We start from the raw sequence: 22,602 nt of genomic DNA on the forward strand, positions 1-22,602 counted from the left end.
GAAGATCCACTAGTCTGTTCACACTTTTCAATCTAGTCCACACGAGACAGGACAGGTTAGGGTCTGAGCACATGCAAACACTGCTCTGTCAGCCAGCTGCGAGGGGCAAATGCAATACTGCACCAGCAATTTCAGTAAGGCAAGGGACCCACTGCCAGGAGGCAATGCTTTGCTGCTCATAAATCCTTGACCAGCTCAGTTTGCTGACTGGTTACATCTTACCCAGCACCATAAAGTAAAGCTGCTTACACATGGCATAATCCACTCGTCACTGCAGGTAACTGCAGACTTCTGCCTTCCTGTACAAGGCAGGATGTGTTTGCTTTTCAGGATGGGAGCTGCCACACTGAGCAATACCAGATGTCCCTCTCACAGCAGCTGAGATCAGCCGCTTCAAATGAAGGGGTGAAACACCCTTCAGCTGACAGAGGAAGGCAGCTTCTTCCTGATCCATCAACCGCTGCCTTGTGCCTTTGAGCACAATGATTCACTCGTTGGGATGAGAAATTATTTTAGCCATGGCCTTCTATTTTCTGCCTCAATACTTAAGGCTTTTCCAACAACACTGAAGTTTTGGTCAAAATCTGTTCAACTGATGTTTTATCAGAAAGAGGAAAACTGAAAACTAAGTTCTGAAGAGCAGCGAGCAGAAGCACATGATGTGCCTTTGCCTTCAGTGCATATCTGCACTGATAGAGATCTGTGTGGAAAACCATCAACGTCAGCACATACCCAGTTCTGCACACCCTGCCTCCCCTGCCCCTTGCAGAGCTCACTGTCTCAGGACCCAGCCCTTGGAGATGCACTTCATCCCCACCCATCTTCCAGACTTCCTCCATGAACAGCCTGAATCACCCTCGCTTCAGGACACCCCTCCCTGGGCCTTCATACACTAATTACACACAAACAGCAAGACTAAACAGGAAATTATTTTGTGTTCCCACTTTTCTTTTTGCAGTCATTTATGCTCATGGGTCAAAATAAATCCATAACAACAAGCATCAAGCAAAGGGGAAAAACAAGACAACCGTATGTTTAGTGGAAGGTTAGAGGCCAAAAGCTTCAGGATGCAACAAGTTGTCCTTTGATCCAGGACAGCTGGGTGCTAAAGAGGAGATGCAGACTAATGCAGCACTAACTGGGGAGACAGCCAGGAATCACCCTGCTTAGCTTGGCTCTCTATCTCTGTTTCCAGGCCCCACAACTCACCTTTTACTGATAAATCCCACACCCATCTCTTTCTTCTTGATAAAACACAGACTTTTGGGCACCTCAGAAAATTCAGGAAAGCCTTTGCCCCTGCACAGCACAGCCTTGTGCAGGTCTGTGGTAACGGAGCCTCCTCTTACATGTTACAGCTACAGCCAAGGACAAATAGGAGCAACTTGAAGCTTAAATCGTAAAATACAGACACTTGCATTTTCCCACAGAATGGAAGCTTTTCCACAAACAGGGAGAAATCAGCAGTCAGCAGAGACTATGCCAGCTCTTTCACTAAGGTTAATGACTGCATATGCAATTTAAAGCTGTCCAAAGCAGCCCATATCTAAGAGACATCACTGAGAAGAAAGACTTTGGGAAAGCACGCAAACCTGTTCAGCCAAGGAAGCTCCCCTCACTGAACAGTAGGGTTAAATTGCAAGGGATTTTAAAAATGTTTATTTTGCAAATTAAACCTGAACCTTTCTTAAACATAGATCAATACAGGAAAACTCACTTAGCGTCTAAAGAATTTTTGTCAAAGCTGCAAGCTACATTTCTGCCATTAAATAACACTAAAGCAACTCTGAGTCCTGTTCCAAACTCTTCTTTTCCTGGAACTGAAACCACTGGATCACTTACCAATACTGCCATAGAATTAATTTGAATTTAGCTCTACATTACCTTTTAAGAGTGTTTCTTTCAGCTTTTTTCCCTATGTTCATGTTTGAAATTTCAGACCACTAATGTAATATTTAACTCCAGGTCTGTTTCAGGGTATAAACCTTCTCTCCATCAGATAGAACTCTGTCTTGAGAACCAAGTGTCCCATTGCTCAATCCTGGTAAAATGCTTACTGAATACCTCCAGAGTAACAACTCAAAGATGAGATCCATGGTGATCAAATAAGGAAGAAAGGTAGAAGATGGGATAATAAGCATCTGACTTATCAAACCTAAATGAAAGGTTATGTTAGCTGTATTCCATGCCCTGGAGGTGACAGTCAGAGCCACTATTGCTGGGTCATACCTGTAGGAAAGTAACAATGCCAAAAGGAGTCTGCACCGGCTGCATCTGAGGGTCTTCTGTCAGTAACATATGTTGGATTCTAGATTCACTGTTGTCCAGAGGGCTGTGCCACGATACATGGTCACCACTGCAGAAGGTGTTTTCTGCAACAAAGAGAAACAAGAAATATCTAGTCCGCAAAGTCAGCAAGAATATTCCTTTTGTTAGCATCTGCTCCTGACTGCTGTCAGACAGGGACCTCTGGTCTGGACCATGACAGTGTCACTGGTGGCTATTCACAGTGACTGCCTCCAGCCAGCTCTGCTGCGTCTCCAAGTCAGCTGAAGCACCTGAAGCAGGAAAGGGTCTCCTTGAGCCATCTGAATTCAAGCACTGACTTGAAAATTGCCCTCTCTTGAGTCCTGTGGCAAAAAATGGTGTCCTGCTTTGATATTAACCCGAACACAGGAATACCAACACATAAAATTAGCTTCTCTCTCATTTACTATTAATCTCATTTTGTTAGAATGTGCAAAGTCAGCAGGCCATACTAGATGCCTATGGGATGGTAATTCATACTTAATTTGCAGCTCAGATTTGCCACAGAGTAAAGATTCTGAAAAGTGAATTAAACACAAACAATAGTCTGCTATACCAAATAAAAATCCAGTCTGCTGCCCAGCTTGTGATGGTCTAAGTCAAAGTCATTTTCTCTCCCAGCTGTCTGGTGGCTCTGGTGCAGAATTATAACTAATATGTTCCTTCTTTCCCAAACAATGAGAAAACCAGTAGGCTATACATTTCACTCTATATCAGAATAGACTGCACCAAAAGAAAGAGCGAGAAATTCTCCTTCTTTCTTCATGACTGTAAGCATTCCTTTCTTTTCCTCCTCTCCTACTTAGAAAGACAAAACCCCCAGATAATCTCATGTTCCACAGCCGGTGCATGCCAGAAGGCACACTAGACCCATCTGTACGTTGCTTCCCCCATCAGAGGAAACGATAACACTTGCTTTCTGAGTGAGCTAGAAGTAAAACAACCAACCACGACCATTTTTGTGCCAATTAAAGCACGCTCCTTTTGCACACAGTTCCTAGAGCATGTGTGCGATACTGCTGCCTAGCTGACTCCCTTGTCCTTGGGTCTTGTGCTTGTCCCACTGCAGGCAGAGCTTTTATTATCACAGACAAATAAACAGCCTGGAAGCCATATTCTGCCCTCTGACACAGGTGTAGTGCCCCAGGATGAAATGAGGACTGCCTGCCTGCTTCCGAAGTCAGTGGCCAAGCACAGACCCCTCTCCCCGATCCAGCTCCCCAAGGAAGCCAGTCTGGGCTACTGTCCTCCCTCTGGTCTATCCCAAGGCCACACTTGCAGGAGAGCGGGAAGAGAGGCCTTGCCCCATGGGGGAGGACTGGGACTTCCACTGCAGACTGGAAAATATTAGTGGTTAATTGAGCTGCTGTCTGTCAAGCTCGGACCATTTCATATGATAGGGAGCAGGATCCAATTCAGAGGAGTGTTCTCTGCCCTGCAGCTACGAGCAGACATGGTCCTGGATCATCACCTAACCCTCCCACACCACCTCCCAAATACATGTCAATAGGACATCTCTTAAATAACTATCTATAGAGCTTATCTGAGAATCCTTGAATGTGGCAGCTTCTGCATCGGCAAGAGAGAACCTGCACTTGCCAGTAATTGCAGCTTTGTCCCCAGTCACGTTAAACACCAGACACTGAGGAATCGGGGGCTTGCATGCCTCTCACTGCGCGTCCACACCACCACAACTGCGTGCACCTTCTCTTGGCCAGCGGCAAGCGCAGGATGCTTCGAGGGAGCAATCAGCAGCAGGGGGGTAAACTAATGAGAGTTATCTCGCAGTCGCTGTGGTTAAAAATACTCGCAGTCATCCCACTGATGAGCTAACTCACAGTCGCCCATTCCTGGGTTTAACTCAGGGTGTCCTGGGCAACTCGCGGTTTCTCCACGAGGTGTCCCCATTGGTGTGTATTTGAATGTTTATTATGTATGTTTGTTCAGATTAATTTATTGGACAGCTCATTTGATTAAGAATTAAAATAAACTCCAACTACCATAAGGAACCTGGCCCGAAAAACGAGGCATGTAACAGAAGTGTTATGGTAAGTAAGGGAATGTTTTCCTTAGTAAAAAATAGGAAAAAAAGAAAACATAGCAAATGCAAGCTGCTTGAAAGAGAGAGTTTATCGTTATGTACACTAAATTACATGCTTTCAGCTCTGTGACTGAAAGGAGTGGTTCAGATATTACTTTACTTTCAGAGTTGGGGAAATATTAAGTGGAAAGAAATTAAAAACTTTTTTTTTTGTATAAAAATTGGATTAAAGAAACAGCACTTAGAATGTTGTAAAGGAGCTTGTGATATTTTCCAGGTTAGCCAAAATGTGGCTGATTAATTTTTTTTTTAAATGATAAAAGCCTCTCAGTCACAGTTTTCAGGAATGAAACAAAGCCACAAAGAGCTTATTATTGGGCCCTGTCTTCATACCACAACATTTTGCCCATCAAATGCTCACACAATTCTATGCTGATCGATCCCTGTGTTTCACTGCTGGTGCGGCTTCTCCTGGGAAAGCCCAGTCTGTTTAGAGCAGGTTTTCAAATGCAAATGTCTCTGCTGGAAACCCACCTGTCCATGTGAACACTGAACACTTAGAAAATCTCCCTCTCCCTTGCATGCACACGAACACCACAAAATTCACACTGACTACTCAATTAATATCACAAAAAAAAAAAAAACAACCCACCAAAAAAAACAAACCTGCAAATAACATGAAGCTGAATTAAAACCAGTAAGAGTGCAAAAAATTCAGAACTACAGCCTGAAACCCACTCTTCGCTTGCTGCATTGTAACCCATCTGGAATGTAAGATCTGCTCTTGCACAGAGACCATTGCAGCACTGAGGACAGCTTGAATTGCAGGACTTGTAGCCACAGAAACTAAGAAATCACAGAAACAAAGGACTAGATAACCACTTTCTTTTTGTCTCATGCTGGAAAGAGAGAGGGATAAACATCCTCCCTTCCCACCTTTCACATTCATGTTTTCAAAACAGGAAAATCAAAATCTTTCTAAGCATTTAAGTTTTAAACAATGTTCTAGCCAGAAAATCCTACAGTTTTCATACATTATCCCTCCAAAGTAAATGTATAACTAAATTTGGGTCTTTCACGAATGTTGAATAAGAATATAAAACATCCAAATAAATTCTCATCACAGCACAGATAGGTGTGAGAAGTCTCCTCTCATTTTTGTACCTTTCTATCATTTGTAGGGCTGTCAATACCACACTTCGTACAACCTGCCTTTCATCCACAAACACGTACAATGTGCTAGTATTTCCTACATGTATATATACGTGTTTCCATGAACCCAAGAGATGAGTAGGCAGAGGACAAACACACTCATCTCAGGTACATGAGGAGCACAAACGTCCTGCAAGGAGCAACACACTTCTGTCAGACATGCCTAAAGACAGCTCCTTTTGTTGCCAAAAATGCAACCCATGTCTCCCAGACCATGCGAAGTAACCAGAGAAGCAGCCTGCCATCTCCAAACTCATTTCTGAGATCTCTGTTTTGCACTGCTACAAATCAAGAATGGGGCTAGGACCTTCAGCCGTAATGATGTCAATATGGGTCTCTCAACAACATTCACGGTTTTACAGCCATACCTCTCAGTGCACATTTTAACGTCTACTGCAGAGATCAAATGAGACACCTACACTCACAACTGGAAGCTACTTACATACTAAATCCTTGAAAACACAGACATGAAAATAGGTATTAATATACATGTAACAGAAACGTTGTATGTGAAAATGAAAGATTACAGGAAGAAGTTTATGTACATGGAGCACTGACCCAGGCTGACAGGACTCACTTCCACAACAATCCCAAAACAACTTCTATTTTTAAGCCAAAATGTGACTCCCCTTTCAGATAAGCACAGAACATTTCTTTGCAAATTATCTCAGTTTAGTAAACCTGAAAGTTTACAGCTTCAGCAGCAAAGCTGGTTCTGCACGGATCCCATCACAACACTGATGCTGTTCTGGGACCCTGCAGATTCAGGAACAGCCTCTGCTTTATCCACATCCATTTACAGCAACCATCGATCCAACTCTCTTAACAAGCTCTTTTGACCTGCTGCAATGCTGTGCGGATTAGCATACTGTAGCAATGCTTCTTACTGGTTTTGAGGAGGGATCGAAGAACAACAGATGTTACAAAAGTCCTTTTGCACTGTATTTCTTAATGAGACAAAGTACATTTGCATCCAGAGTCCAGGAACAGATGAGATGGCTTTCAGCAGTACCTGTGAAAAATGCCGGGCTACTACCAAACAAGCTCCTTCTCTTCGATTTCAATGTGTCAACATTCAGTCTGCCAGCACTCGGGTATCTGCTGCTGCTGCGAAGACTTCTGCCTCTTTCAACTTTGGTGTTACCTGACTCGGCAGCAAAGCCAAGACGAGATGTGACATGTCCAGGGAAACCATTTTATATAATGGGAGCAGTCTGACGTATTCTTCTAATAAATAGCAAGCCTCAAACCAGTGACCAGTTGGTGTGTTCCTGTGCTCATAAGTCAGCTTGCAGAAGGCTTCTGTGAACGAGGGAACTAAGTATGCTCTTTTCTCTGTGGGTTTGCACATTGTGGATGGATTTGTCTTTGCTTAAGGAGGAAGGAGCTCTGATTAAAGCTTCTACGGCAGCCATGGCACACAGAGCTGTACCCTATCTAGACTCACTTGTGTCTAGGGACCTGTGTAACACATCTCCACTCTTCTCCACTGCAGAGGGCACAGTTAGCATTTTTACTCATCTGCTCATTTTTACAATCCTTTAAGAACCAAGTCTCTCCAAGAGCCCTACCACTCTCTTAAGCCTGTTTGACACTGGCCAACAGGTTCAAACACCACAGGGTAGCACAGTCAGTCTTCTAGGCAGGAGAACAGCATGGCTGCATAAGCCTTGTTTCCTCAGGTGAGCAGAGAAAAAACAATAGTCACCAGAAAGATTTACCAGGACCCCCCCAGGGAATTGCAAAACGTGCAGGACACACAGAAAAGCACAGAAATTATCTAGCCATCCATAGGAGAAATTAAATAGCGAAAGAACTGAAAGAAAATATGCAAAAAAAATTAGATAAAAAAATATTTTTGTGTATGGCTAAATCAGCAAATCCTCAGGAGTAAAGTAAGGCTCTGATTTACTGCATATGAGCTGATTCACAGGAACTGCTGTTGAATACTTTTGCCTCACAGTAAATCCGAGGTGCTTACATGTTGCCTCCATGGAAGGAAGAACTAAGCTACCTGACCTGCCTCAGGATAAGCACATACCCTTCAGCAGTTACCATGGGAGTGCTGGACGTGTTGTAAACACAGGATTGCTTACAGTAACGTCTTGGACACTCGCAGCCTTCCTGCTTGGAAGGACTTAAACCTAACACAGCAAAGTGATCCATCCTCACAGACTTGAAACCGGTTCTTTTCTGCAGGTTTGTGTTCTAACAAAAACTACAGAATTTTTTTCTCTTTCTGTTAGGGAATGCTGATTCCATGAAATCAAACTGCTTCATAGGGAGGTATCTCATAAGAACTCAACAAAAAAAATCACTAACACACTTAATTTCAAACTTACAATTCTATTTCATAATTTATAATAGCAAATCTGAAGCCTCTCTCCGGCTCTACAGAAATGAGAAGTCTCTAAATTTCCCACAGACTAGCTCTTGTACCATTATATTATGCAAAAGCAGCATCTATGAGATAGTTATACCAGACCACTCTGCTAAGCTTCCCATATTCTTAAGTCTTTAAAATGTCATTATCCATTTTCTTTTACAGCCCACATAAAGCAGGTGAGGTTCCTTTGTGCAGCAATGCTCGTAATTCAGCTGCACAATCTCTCCTAACTTTACTATCCAACTGCTCTGTAATGAGACCTGGGAAAATAACTCAGAGGGAACCATTCCACTGTGGACTAGTAACTTCTCTTTGTGTAACATTGCTCATGTATTTTCTTGGAGTACATTCCCCCCACCTTTAATTTGACTAAATAGAGCTGATGCCTAAAGAAATAAAACCAAGTAATATTCTTGGCCTCAAAATGTTTTATAAACAGTGTAATGCATGCAATCTAGGCTCAAGAGATGTTAGCTAGCTCTAGCTAACATTGTATTTTCAATTTCTTTTTCAAACCTGCCAGTTTTGCATGTGTGGGACCCTGGTAGGAACCCTTACTCCCTGGAATAGCCACAGGGAATATGGTGAAAACAACAGCAAACCAAGACAAGTACTAGGATCTAAGAGACCTCCATCCAAAGGGTGGCCCCAGGCTGAATCTAGCTCAGCGAACATCTCCAGTGACCTTGCTTCCCAGATCAGATGGGAAATGGCTGCTCATGCTGCTGGGACTCAAGTTATCTCCTCTGGCACATGCACAGGGGACAGTATGGAGGAAAGCAAGGACTTGATGCTGTTCCACCAGCAAGGAGACAGCAAGGGAACCTGAAGCATATCTCCAGACCATTCATGGCCTGGCTCACCGTCCTCAGTCTGAGTCAGCTCCAGGCCAGTTCAGACTGCATCACCCTGGTTCATTTGAAGGCCAGAAACTTCCCCCTTTCTGACATGGTCACACCATACAATTCTTTAGATAGATTTTCAAATTAGGAGAATAGATTTTTAGCCTGATCATTACACTGTAGCTCTCCTGAAACATCTCCTCCTTCAAAATGTCAGTTAAAATCTGCAACAGAACAGTTAAACTGTTCTGACTAGTCAGATAAATCCATCTGGACAGTGTGTTACAGGTTCTGAGTTGATACTGTAGAGTGGGAGAAGCCATAAGTACATTAACTACTCAGTGTCTTTCGTTTTGGGTAGCTGCTCTACTGCACTCATATCCTTCAAAAGTAAGTTCCTGTGTTCCTCTCTTGTTTCCGCAGAAAGTCAGGCCATCATTACATGGTCACTTTATTCTGGGATATGTGCAAGATGATGCTGAAAGAAACAATACTGCTTGTTCCCCTGGAAAAGCAGCAGCTACCTGGATCACGCCCCCCTTGAGCCAGGAATATTGCTTAGCTACGCTAGCAGAACACTTGGCACCTCTTTGTTAGCTTGGTCTAAAAAAATATACCCAATAAATCTGCAACAGTGTGTGGCACTGGGGATGCTGGCACGCGAACAAGATGACCACATCCCTCACATAAGCCAGACCTACATTATCCACATCACTCAGCAGCTTGAAAACTCACTGCTCTAAGGGGTACAAATGTGCATTTTGTATCCCACTGTGACATCCCAGCTAAACTGCAGGCAGCAAGTCGCAGACGTCAGAGAAATTCTGATTTCAGGGCAAAGCAAAGAAGGATTTCAACTCCATGACTTATGGGTGCAGGAATGTTAAAAAGGCCCCCAGTGAGTTCCTGACCAGCATGACAGTGATGCAGCCAGACATTTAAATTGAATGCAGCTTATCCCATGCTTACAGAAACAATGTAATTTATTGCACTGCTATTACTCTGTGCACGGTCAGTATAATTTATTATATAAATGTATTTCCTCCAACACATTTTTAATATTCAGTCTGGCTTTGTTTAAAAAAAAAGGTAATCTGGCAATCTGTCATAAATAAGATTTGATGCTGTTTTTCAGTACCATTTTGCAGAATGAACAGCTAGAACTAATTGAGAAAAACTCACGAGTCCAACTGAAATATATTAGTGACATTTTTCACTAAAGCTACTTAATGTATTTTTAACTAGCTCAATAATGGATATAAGCATGTATGCAAAGATATAGCGATAATAAACCAATACATAAGCGAAAGGTGAAAATCGTGTCTAAAAATCTCAAAGTAATACTGTTAGTGCAACTCATTATATAGAAGCAAATCTTAAAAAAAACAACAGTATGAAGACTTTGTTCAGACTCATTTGCCAGCCACATTAAATTTAAGATAATTAGCGATAATCCAATTAATGCTAAATTCAGTCTGTCTGCTCAGTTTCCTAACCTGCTGTGCTGGTTTTGACTGGGATAGTTAATTTTTTTCCATAGTAGCTCATAGTAGTTTTGGATTTGTGCTGGAAACAGTGCTGAAAATACAGAGATGTTTTAGTTACTGCTGAGCAGTGCTCACACAGAGTCGAGGCCTTTTCTGCTTCTCACCCCAACCCACCAGTGAGTAGGCTGGGGGTGCACAAGAAGTTGGGAGGGGACACAGCTGGGACAGCTGACCCCAACTGACCAAAGGGATATTCCATACCATAAGATGTCATGCATGGCACATAAAGCTGGGGGAAGAAGAAGGAAGGGGGGGCATTCAGAGCAATGGTGTCTGTCTTCCCAAGTAACTGTTACGTGTGATGGAGCCCTGCTTTCCTGGGGATGCCTGAACACCTGCCTGCCAACGGGAAGTGGTGAATGAATTCCCTGTTTTACTTTGCTTGCAGTGCAGCTTTGCTTTACCTATTAAACTGTTTTTATCTCAACCCCCAGTTTTCTCACTTTTACCCTTCCAATTCTCTCCCTCATCCCACTGGGGGCCCATGAACGAGTGGCTGTGTGGTGCTCATAGCCGGCTGGGGTTAAACCATGACACCTACAAAAGACTGGCAAAGAGGAAAAACTATTGCGATATTATCTATGTGGCTTGCTGGCAGTTAGTTTATACATTCATTTTCAAGTCAAGATGAATGTGTTTTAAGAATGTACAGGGAAATAGTAGAATCCAAGCCATGACATATTTGCTCTACATTAAAAAAATGCTTTTCCTTCCTGTTTTTCAGTTCAGTTTTGCCGCCTGGGAAACAGAAACTGCCCAGCCCAGGGAACTCCAAAGAGGTGCAAATTCAGACATGCAGCATAGACAAGATGCCTTAGGAAGAATGAAATCCCTGGAGTACAATTAAACAATAGCTCCACTGTAGGGATTCAAATCGGGCTTTTAGAAACAAGGGGCCTAGGCAAAAGGTTCTTTAAAAAAAAAAAAAAGTGTGAAAAAAACCCCCAGATTATCACTACTGTAAGGACTGCTTGACCTCTGAGGTTTGACGACAGTTTCAGAAAGCAGAAGTGTCATGCAGATTTTTTAAAAAAGTTGATCACAGGTTGAAAATACAAAGTTGATTACTGCACAGCTCCAAGGGTGTTAGGCCTGGAAAATTAACAAGCCTCTCAAAAGAGCCCCATCAGTTTATGCAAGCATATATAAGCTTATCTGATCATTTAAGTCTCCTGGACTGAAAGCCTGATGAAGGGCTTCCCATGCCTTCCCAGGGTACATCATCAGCAGGACAACGTGATTCCTCACTCTCCCATGCCCCGCTCAGAACTGTCACCCACAGCAGTGGGATGGTGGAAAATGTGTCTCACTGTACTGCAGCTTCCGCTGATGGAGTTGCAAATGCTGCTTTTCTTATCACAAAGTAGATCTCAGGCACAAAGATGTCTATCTGACATTGGAGAGAGTAACATTTTAGCTGAAAAACAAAAGGTAAAGTGCTATCACACAATAACCAACTTGGTTCCGGTCCTCCTCCACCTCTTCTGTTTTCCAAGATGTTTCTTTCCATCCCTACGCCTCTGCCTGCCTGGCTTGCTCCATCTCCCTGCCCATCTCTATGCACATACAGAGTTTCCATGACTGCAGCCTCCGAGAATTTCTCACGCAGGCTCCCAGTGACTCCCATGCCCAGGGCACGCTCCCACCCTCTGTGAGCAGTGGGCCCCCTGTCCTCCCCCTGACTCCATACAGCCTCCCTCACTGGCCACTGCCTCCCACACTTCCTCTCCTCCCCACAACTTCGTTCAGCTCCTCCATGTCTGCTCCTTTCAGCCTTTTCCAGCCCTCACAGTCAGCAGAGGCAGAAGCTGGCACATCCATTGCACTTGGCATCTCCTTGACATAAGTGCTGCCCGGGGCAGGATGCATCTCCTGCTTTGCTTTTGCAACAACACAGTTCTCACCTATCAAGAGATTTATCTGCATGGGGCCCTCCCACAGGGAGGGAAGGCTGGAAGGCACAGCAGCATGAAAGGACTTACCTGGCATTGCTGAGAATGGCAGAAAAAGAAAATGGAACACAGAGGCAAGTTGCTCCTTTGCAGCTCCACAAAACTCTCCTGCTCCAAGCTCTTGCTCCTCTACGCTCTCTCAGACCCACCACCCTTGGGTGCTACAGAGCTGGGCTGCTTTCACCTCCTCCAATGGGCAAGTGGGACACTCTTCTCCTTACCCTCTCCATCCCCCAGCCCAGCAACTGCAAGGGAGCAGGAGTGACACAGTTGCCAAATCCCAAGCTCCAGGCCAGGCAAGAGACCCTTCCACTGCTGCCCAGCTGCACTGCCACCAGCTTTCTGCATCCTTAACCTAAACAAGATGTGTTTTACAGCTCCCCTTCAAAGGATGGTATTTATGCCTTCAATAGGTTCAGAAACTGAATAGCCTCAGGATGGGGTGGAGGCCCAGGAGCAAGAAAGGATGTTATACAGCAGGATCTCCTGTCAGATAGGGACTCAGCTCAAAATAGGTATTTAATTACAGTTTATTTACAGACTATGTGGTCCCACGTGGCCGATTTGAAGAGATACTTGCCTCTCATTTAAAAACCCTATCCTGTGTTCTGGCACGTGAAAGCCAGAATGTTTTACAGTTACCTGAGTGTTTCCCAGCCAGGTGCAAGTAGAACAAAGACTTATACCCACAGCATTTAGCAACCTTTAGGTGTCCTCAGGGAGGGAAGAGAACTCCAACAGAAGAGAAAAACTTACTTTGTTGTTGTTGGACTGCCTACATACTTGTGCATGTGCAAGCCAATGAGAAAGATGGGTGCTTAGATGGACACAGGAGCACCATAAGACTGTAAAGCCACTTGTGATCTTCTCATAGATATCTATCTACGAGACATTTCTGTTGAAGAGCTTTCAAGGAGCTTGAAAGGGAAGCGAAGGCAATATCATCCTCTGAAGGACCCAAAGAAGATGCAAACAGCTTTTTTTAATAGCCTTCACAGCACAGGTATCTGACAGAAAGACTGCTAGCCTGCACTAGGGTATCCCATTCAGCAAAAATTACTGAAGAAAGGGCAGGAAAGTGGAGACTGACTGTGAGGGAAAAAAACCTGTGGAGTTATCACGCCGTAATCTCTTCAGAAAAAAGTTCTAGTTACTCGAGCATTAGTTCTGGGGCTTGTAACGGACAGGAAGGGCAGGGGTCTCTGAGACAGCACTAAAACATTTTTCTCAGTGGTTGATTGTTTTCTCTTAAATTTTCAGGAATTTAAAGCTTGCACAGGCCAAACTTTTGTTTTACTTTGGAAAAGCAGGAGACCGAAGGGCAGGAAACAGAGGAATTTGTTTTTACACACATTTGTGTAAAAATATTAGTTACGCATTGAGCTCTACCAACCCAACAGTAGTTCAAGAGAAACACACAAACTTGGTCCAAGAGCTATATTTATGGTTCAAATACAAAATGGCCTGCCTGTTTATGCAGCATCTTTTGAAATGCCATCCCAAGTGTTTCAGGATGACTCTTTTAAGCCCTGATTTTAAAGCAAAAAGCAGGAGAGTCCAGTTTGCAGAGACTCTGGACTGCCTGGAGCCTCTGAATATACTCTCCCAGTTTCTCTTCCCCACCAAGAACAAAACGCTTCCCCTGCTGTGCCCATTTACTGTCTCCTGGCTGAGCAGGCTGCTGCAAAGAATCTTTCCATCTGAGGCTGTCAGAAGATGGTCTGTAATGAACTCCACATACTGCCACTCTCGCGGGCAGAGTGGGTTAGTCAGCACAGTCTGAGCACCACTTGCTGCACAGATCTTCAATAGGAAGTGTAAGAAAGTGGATATGTAACAGTGAACCCAACTTCCAGCTCAGTCCACTCTTCTCTGCAGTTTCATCTAACACGGGTTTGGCAGTTGTCAAGGGAAAAAACAGTTCTTTTCACAAGGCTACTCAGTATGTGTAACTTTCCAACTCTCCTCCGTGCATCCCAAACAACTGCACACAGGCAGTGAGAGAGGATGCTCCTGCAACTGCAGAGCAATCCCTCTGCGTTGTGGCTTTCAGCTCCTCAGTAGGAGGAGGCAACACTATTCTGTGCAGAAGCCTTTAACTATTAGAATGGCTGCTTCCGTTTCCCAGAAAAGGCCTCATGGGACAAAAACCTCATATATAAGATGCCAAAGGACCTCACAGCAGCAGGAGGGGGAGTTTTCTGCCTTCTCTGAGCTGTTTCCTTTGTCTTGCATTCCTCTTTCAGTACAGGGGACAGAGCCTTTGTCTGAGGCTGGGCTGACCATGTGCAGCTTCTCCCCTGATTCCTTACCCCAGGAGTCAGAGATGCTCTTCTTAATGGGGACTGACCATGCCCAGCATATGGGCTCCTCCTCACCCTCCTGCAGCAGGGAGGCTCTGGCTAGGATGGAGAAAAGGCTTCCTGCAGGGAGCTCAGCTCCCCTCCGCTTCGGGCAGAAAACATTAGCAAGATCAGTTCTGATCTTGAACTGCAGCCACTCAGGACAAACACCTGCTAGGGGCCAGCATCCAAGCGTCCCAGGGCGCAGGGCCTGCTGGCTGTCCTCCTCCAGCTTCAGCTGTTGCGGCAGCCTTGCAGAGAGATGTGTCACACACCTTCCTCTGGGTCACCATGGCCGTTTCTTTCCTCCCTTTCCCAGTGGCAGCCCACACGCGGCATGAAGGCTAGAACAACTTATGCATTTATAAATGCAACCGTATATAACAGGTACAAGTGTTGCTGCTTTGTCCATCCCTGACATTTGGGAGCACCCTCAGAGCACACGGACTGATGCAAAGGACAGAGAGAAGACTTTTTTTTTCTTTTTCTTTTTTTAAATAAACCAACTGAATGAACTGTATTGAACAGCTGAAAAGCAATGAGCCAAGTTCATTCCCGGACAGGAGTTGACAGAATTAGAAGGGACAGCATCATTTGAAACCTAGCCAACTCAAACTGGGCCTAAACCTACTTTATCTAAATTGCAGTAGCAGCTAAGAACAAGCCTCCTCTTTCAGGCAGTGCTGAGATCCCTTGCTTACTGCCTAGAAATACCATGCAATCAGTAAAGCAGTCTGGAGAAGACAGCTTTCCTTATATTTCAACAAAGTCTTTTACAAGGAACAAAGACCTTCTGTACCTCTGCTCCTGGCACAAATCCTCTCCATGCTTTAGTGTCAGCCTACCCTTTGGGGCTGCAGAAGGTGAGATACCTGTTCTCAGGCAAGAAGTAGAAGTTGGAGAGACAATATTGGCTTCCATGTGTCCAGACAAACTGCAGGACAGAAAAAAGCCCAAACTCCCTTAGGTTAGGAAGGTAGAGAAGAAAAAGCTTTAATTTATATCACATAGCTAGCTCACTGAAAATAGAAACCATGGACTTTTCCTCCCCTTAAGTTGAACCAGAGGACAGGTGTCCTTGGAAACTCCTGGGTTCCCAGTCACGCTTTCCTACTGCCGTACTGCAGACTGGGAGGAAGCTTGGAGGAGCCTCATGCCACAGTCTGGGTTCACAGCATCAGTTGTGACAAAGCCAAAGGCAATGTCATGCAGCAGTGGTGTTGGTCCCTGCCTCTCAAATTCCTGAGAAAGCATCCAGCACTTTTTGAACCTGGCCAGAGGGCTGCAGGGGCTTTTCTATCACTGCAACAAAAGGAATTTCGTGGAGAAGAGATTCTCCGGTGTGGCACAATGTCCTACCAAGTCCCAAGCAAAGGTCACGAACACGCTACCCACCAAAACCATCAAGAGCTAAATAACTGCTAGCTTGCCCCATCAGCAGCTGAAGAAGTGACAGTGCACCAAGGGCAGGACTGAGCCTGGCGCTGGGCTGCTTCCAATATTGCAACGGGGCAGCACCCTGCCTACTCTGCACAGAAAGAGAAGTGAAGTTAATTTAGCCAAAATCTAAGGTCGTGAAACTCCACTTATGCTGCCAGGAAGGAGTATAGGGGGACACCACCCGCACGGCAGCATAACAGCACTCAGCAGCATTCACAGCTGTATTTCTGCTCCATGCCCTCAGCTGGTTTACCACCCACACCTGAAACCACTCTGACCGAGACGGGACTCGCACAGAGGAAGGACGGACCACCATGTGTGTCCCAGTTTGCAGCCTGGGAAGCCTCAGCCATAGCCCTCACCACCACAAAGTTCCTCACTAACAACGAGCAAGCCTCTTACCTCCCCTCATGCCTCAGCACCCAGCAACAAAACAGAGCTGGGTGTATTTCCCTGCCTCACAAGTGAGGACAGAAGCATGGGACTCTGAAGGTCCCAAAAATTATGGCCATAAAGACAAATAATATTAAGCTTTGCAAGCATGCACAGAGGAACGGCACTAATTTCCTCTAGGGAACCCAGAAGCACCTCTGCACACTGACCCACACACCAGCCTCAGTGACACCAGTGCCAAGACCTGTCCTCTCCCCCCTTTCCAAATGAAAGATTCCGTGTGCTGAAGAGCATGGATGTTGCATATGGTCAGTAGTGCTACACTTTCCCTACATATCGCTGCTAGGGGTTGGCAACACCACCTTAATATTAAAAGCAGGCGTTGGAAGTTTACATTTTCTTTGAGAGGGGAAAAGAAGAGCCTTTCAGTGAGCTCTGCTGGACCAAACCCAGAACAGTCACAGAAAAAACCAAAATGGATTAGAGAAAAAAGTTTGATGCCAGAGACGAAACAGCAAGAAGGCTTCTTGAGACTCGATGGAGAATTGCTACATCAGAAAAGCAGATAGGTGTCCAGCTGCCCCATCCTTCACATGCACTCAAAGAAAAAACATCAAGCCACACTGCAATACTAACTTGTCTCCTCCAAGAACTGAGATACACAATCGCAATACTGCAGGTTCCAACTGCATGCTAGGCAAGCTGTCACCTCTTGTGCTGCAAAAGGAAGGGTCTCCTGCAACTAGCACTGCCTCATGTGTTGGCTAATGGGTTCACACACAAAGTAGGCAGAGCTATAGCAGGACAAGCCTCATCTGCCAGACCATGCAACACAGCTGGTTTGACTACTGGGCATCCAGCTTTGGTCAGAGTGATCAGATAATATCTACAGGCAAGTTCAACCCTTGAGCATCCTGAACAGTAACAGCCATGAGAAGGTAAGAATAAATGCAGCTTTAATGTTTTCTCTGTGCAACCCTGGGACAGTATTTCAAGCCAAGATGCTTTTACGTGCCTACAAAGTATCTCCTCTTAGACTCATCTTTTCTGCAGGCAAAAACATTTTCCATGAGGTGTCATATTCAGTGTCGTCTGGCTGGTCAACAGCTTTGCAGACACATGCTTCTCTGTGGATTACTAGCAGAGCTGCAAAAGCTTTGTGATCTACGAGGGGAAAAAAAAAGTGCTGGGTCCATCTGCAACCAGCACTTTGCTGCAATGCTTACCATGACAATTTACCAGAGTTGCATTTGGCAGTTCCCTTCCCAGCAACTTCAGAGCCTCCAGCCAGCTATTGGGGAAGCCAGCAACAGGCTGGAGACTAAAGCAAGAGCTCAGCAGCTGCCTGTTGTGCCCAGCACATCAGCCAGCGCTCTGCACACAAGCAACAGGTTTATCAGCCAGCACGTTGTTTGGTACCAGATCCAGCACGTACATCCCAGCTGGAAGCTCGGGTATGTGACGAGACTGGCTTAGGAGATGGTGGGGGGGGATGTGGAATATTGGGGGGTGAGCTCACAGGCAGCAGTGTGGGAGGAGAAGTGGATTTACTGCAGTGGTGTGGGATGTAGAGGGGCTAGCATACAGAGACGTAAAGGACCAGGCTTGATCTGTGCTGCTGCTCACAGAACAGCTTGTTTTATGGGAAATCTCCAAGAGGAACGAGGCTAAAACCAAACCAATTTCTCATGGACCACTGAATAACTATCAGATGATGATAACTTCTGGCTATGACAAATTTGGGTTAAATTGGAACCAGTGATTTAATATTTCCATACCCCTTTGCAGAATAAAGGCGTGCAGCCTGAGTACTTGGTCGAGAGTCCTGTTCACCTATGGCAAACAACCAGCTATTTTATAAACTTTACTGCCTACAGTTTCAGTGTTTGCACCACATAACAGGTTCTGTTGAAATCAAATTGATATTGATTTATACTTCTTTGTTCAGCTAAAAAACACAGTTAATCCCCTCCATTTTTAATCTAAAATCCTGGAATACTACAGAGGAGCCAGAGCCAGCTCTACACTGGAAAATGGTCAATATTACAAACAGATGATAGAAAAAAAAAATATATATATATATACACTTTACAGAGCCATAGCAACCAGAAGAGAACAATAAATCAGCCTGGGGTTGAAAAAAACTAAAGGCACAGTCAGGGGAAAATGTATATGAATTACTGGTAGATTTTATTTGGCTTTAGTCATCCTAGTGGGAAGAAATAAACACTGTTTTACAAACAAGCTAGACGAGCTTCATTTGTATTCAAGGAAGCAAGGAGGTCTATTTGGGTTTGTTTTGTTTTGTTTTGTTTTTTTTCCTTTTTACACACAGAAATTGGCCTGTGTCAAGAATGTTTGAAAACATTTTGTCAAGGAAAGAGTCACTGAGGCCACACTGAAGCTTTCGGGACTCCAGAAGATCTGGAAATGAGGTCTAACTGTTACACTAGGGCAGCAGGTGTCAATGTATCTGCTTCTGTGACCCCAGTCAAACCACTTAATCCCACTGAGTCCCATTTTCAGTGCAAAAGTTATACTGCCTGTCAAATGCAAAGTGCCTCCGTGGCTCAGAATAAACTAACTTGAATCAGATGAAAACTGACGAATAAGACAACTGTATCTACACCTGCAGTCCTTACAACTCCCGTAATCACCCTTGTTTAAAAAAGGGGAAAACTGCAGCAGACAGCTGGCATAATGGCCCCAAAGTGATGAACCGGGCCAATACGCACATAGGCAGGGCAGCGTATGCGTTTCCTCAAACTACAGACAAGATGTCAGACAATAATTTCTATCCAAAGAAAGTATGACATGTCAGAAATAACTAAGGACAGCTACACATACCTCATTTTGGGCTTGCTTTTCAGCCTGGCTGCCAAAGGCTTGTGGGCTGCACACATCAGTCAGAACCATCCTCCTTTCCAGGAACTTTGGGAAATCGGCCTGTGGGCTTGAGCCATGACAGAGAAGGACAGAAGCTCATGGATACTAAGTTCCTGCAGGTTTCACAGAAATAACTAAAGGACGAGTGAAGATATTCCATTCCTTACCCACTGAAAAGGGAATCCCTCACCATGACAGTGCAGAGGGGGCAGACATGCCAAGAGAGGTGTTTGTGTGAAAAAAACGCAATACAACAAATCAGCTATAGCTAGTCTGGTCATGGTTTTGACCCATTGCTATCAACACATATAACTCATCATATACCTGCTGGTATTTGTTCTGTCCAATATACTTTTTAAAAGTGTAGTAAGTTTTCTAAGGAGTAACTCACATATGCAAGTTTCTCCTGAAGTAATCAGCTGAAATCTACATAAATTCCCACTCACAAATTGCATCTTGCATGCTTACTTCCTATGCTTGCAGAGTTTGTTACTACTGTTTTGCAGTCCCCAAGACACAAACACAAACAGCTTCCTACTACTGACTAGCCAAAGGCTAAGCATTAAAATTAAACTTTTAAATTAGCTGAGACTTCAAAACTCACATTTAAGTATCTTCTAGTGCATCAGTAACCAGGAAACTATGAAGAGATAAATTATGTATTTATGGAACCAGAGAAAATTACGTTTCAAAGACCTGAAGAGGACACCTAGTCAGTCAAGACATATTTATAATATGAAGGAGACTAAGAAGGCTCACACTCTTCCCTTATCCAAAGGAAGTATCAACTCTTCCTGACTAATACCCATGAAGAATAGTTTGACTTGTTCTCAAAGGTATACAGCAGTGGGGAATCTACAACTATTCCATAGCTTCACTGCACATATAATTCAAAATTTTTTCCTAATGACAAACCCTAAGCCTCCCTTACAGAAATGTTAGTAGTGATAGGCCTCTCATATCCCCAGTAGGCACAAAAATATTTATTACTTTATTCTCTACAGCAACATTTTTGCATATTTGAAGACTGCTATCACATTTTCCTTCCATCTTCTCTTCCTAGACTAAACAAACGTAACTCTTTTTGATCATTGCTCCACAGGTCATATTTTCTGGACCTTTGTGTCATTCTTATTGCTTTCCTCCAGACTCTCTCCATTTGGGATGCATCTGACTTGAAGTCTTCTGCCCAAAATGAGATACAATGCTCTCCCTTTCCCTTCAAGGTGTTGCCAGCAGTGTAGGACCCTATCATATGCAATACACCAAACACTTCTATTTACATATTAGAGTAATTACACTTCTGTCTCTCAATTTGAAGAGAATATTGGTTTAGGCATAGCTCAATGGTGACAACATCGCTGAATTGTCTTCTTTTCCGTTCAGAACTGCTGCCTTTCCTCAACTGATAATTGGGGCATTGGACTGCTCCTGTGTAAGCACAGGAATTTGCACTTGTTACACCTCCCTGGCCTTACTGCACATCGGTATTTCAGACCATTTCTGCAGTTTGCAAAGGTTGTTCTGAATTCCAGCCCTCTGTGCCATAGTGCTTTGCTCTGTCTGCAGATTTCATCAGGATACTCTGCATTTCATCATCCTGGTCAATACCAAATTGCATGAGCCCTAGGATAGATTTTAGAGGAATCCAAACTCCACACACAACTTTTGTGGTTGATGACAACACACACTGACAATTACTCAGAGTCTAAATATCCAACCAGTACTGCATCCCTCTTTCGTTAGTTTTTACGAAGACCACATTTCCTCAGCTCGCTCACACACCTGTTGGAAGGGATGATGTCAAAAGTCTCACTAGTATCAAGGTAACCAACATTCACTGCTTCCCACAGCACGTGTTACTTCATCACAATTAGCCTGTTTCAATTTATTCTTGATAAATCCATTCCCTGGATGCTTTCTAGATGGTTTGTTTTTCCTAGCAGTTTCTTAAGACCTGGATGTTGACCAATTAGAAACCTCGGGCTTTTGTATTTTAGGGTTTGTTTGTGTTGGGTTTTGTTGTGTTTGGTGTTGTCTGGGTTTTGGTTTTTGTTTGGTTTTTTGTTTGTTTGAGGTTGGGGGGTGGGGCAGGGGGAGGGAACAGCATTTGCCATTTTCCAGTCTCCTGTAACACTACCTGTCCCCCCTCAATGCTGGGGACATGGACTGCTCAGGCTGACGTATTCTAAGGTAAATATTATCAAGCTCAGCCAACTTGCAAACCTCTAATTCATGGATGTTTTCCTAATACTTTTGAATCTAGTTTCACTAGCTAGTTCTCCACTACAATTCACGCATTGCAGAGAAAATAACCATGACATATGTTGTGCTATTATCTTGAGGCTCTATGCATGATAAGTTTTTCCTGACAGTTTCTCCAAACCTGTACCTTACAGCTGCAGCTGTTTTCTTTCAAGCCAAGAAACATGGAAGCAGCAACAACTCATACACACAACACATTTGTTTCCATGCTACATCAATGTATTGTCCTCGTGATATATACCTGGCAGGCCACTGAAAACATCCTAACTTCACCTTACAGAGAAAAAAAAAAAAAAGCATATTTTAATTTCAGAAAAACAGAAACCACAGCCTCTCTTCACTGATCAAGCATTGTAATACTGCAGTACCTAAGGAGTTAACAATTGCAACAAGCCCTGGATAAGCTTTCTGCAGGAAGAACATTTCTTCCTCTTGGTTTGAATTGAAGTATAAATTTGTTCTACCATGAGATATACCCATTATACCCACAAACCATGACAAACGAAGGTCACCGAATTGTGCAGAGTTTCATTTTCAAGGTTTGCAGGTTTGGGTTTTTTAAAAGATAAAAATAACAGAGTTGGAATTTGTGGTCATGGTCAAACAGTGATAAAATTAAGAACAGATAAAGCCACAAATAAAACTTTTTGAGACTTGCAAGCTTGGTTTTGTTGAAGGAGGGGAGGTAGTGACATTTAATCAAAAGCACAAAGCATCAAGTGTTTGTTACAGTGAACAGAGAGGCCAAGGCTCAGAGGAATTCAATGCAGAAGGCTGCTCTTCTAAAGTACAGCCACAGTGCAGGAGACAAGGAAACAAAGGAATGTGACATTCTTTTGCCTAGAAGCGTTTGTTACAAAAATATATCACTTGCAATGAGACATGCTTTGCAACTGCAATATACAGTAATAATATTTAGGGCAGCAGTAGCTGCTACATGAGTCTTCAACTCAGTCATCATCATCTGAAAATGTTCAGGCTCAGCAGGA

The 22,602-nt window shown here is 43.9% G+C and overlaps 1 protein-coding gene across 1 annotated transcript in view; it reads right to left on the reverse strand.

Moving 5' to 3' along the window:
* Positions 1–22,602, reverse strand: part of SUFU (suppressor of fused homolog (Drosophila)) — an 85,231-nt gene that overhangs the window by 38,091 nt on the left and 24,538 nt on the right. Inside the window, exon 3 of the mRNA XM_010080567.1 lies at positions 2,230–2,372. Within this exon, the coding sequence (XP_010078869.1) occupies positions 2,230–2,372 (143 nt within the window). The remainder of the gene's footprint in view (positions 1–2,229; positions 2,373–22,602) is intronic.

This window comes from Pterocles gutturalis, unplaced genomic scaffold, assembly GCF_000699245.1.
Source record: "Pterocles gutturalis isolate BGI_N339 unplaced genomic scaffold, ASM69924v1 scaffold23289, whole genome shotgun sequence".
NCBI lineage: Eukaryota > Metazoa > Chordata > Aves > Pterocliformes > Pteroclidae > Pterocles > Pterocles gutturalis.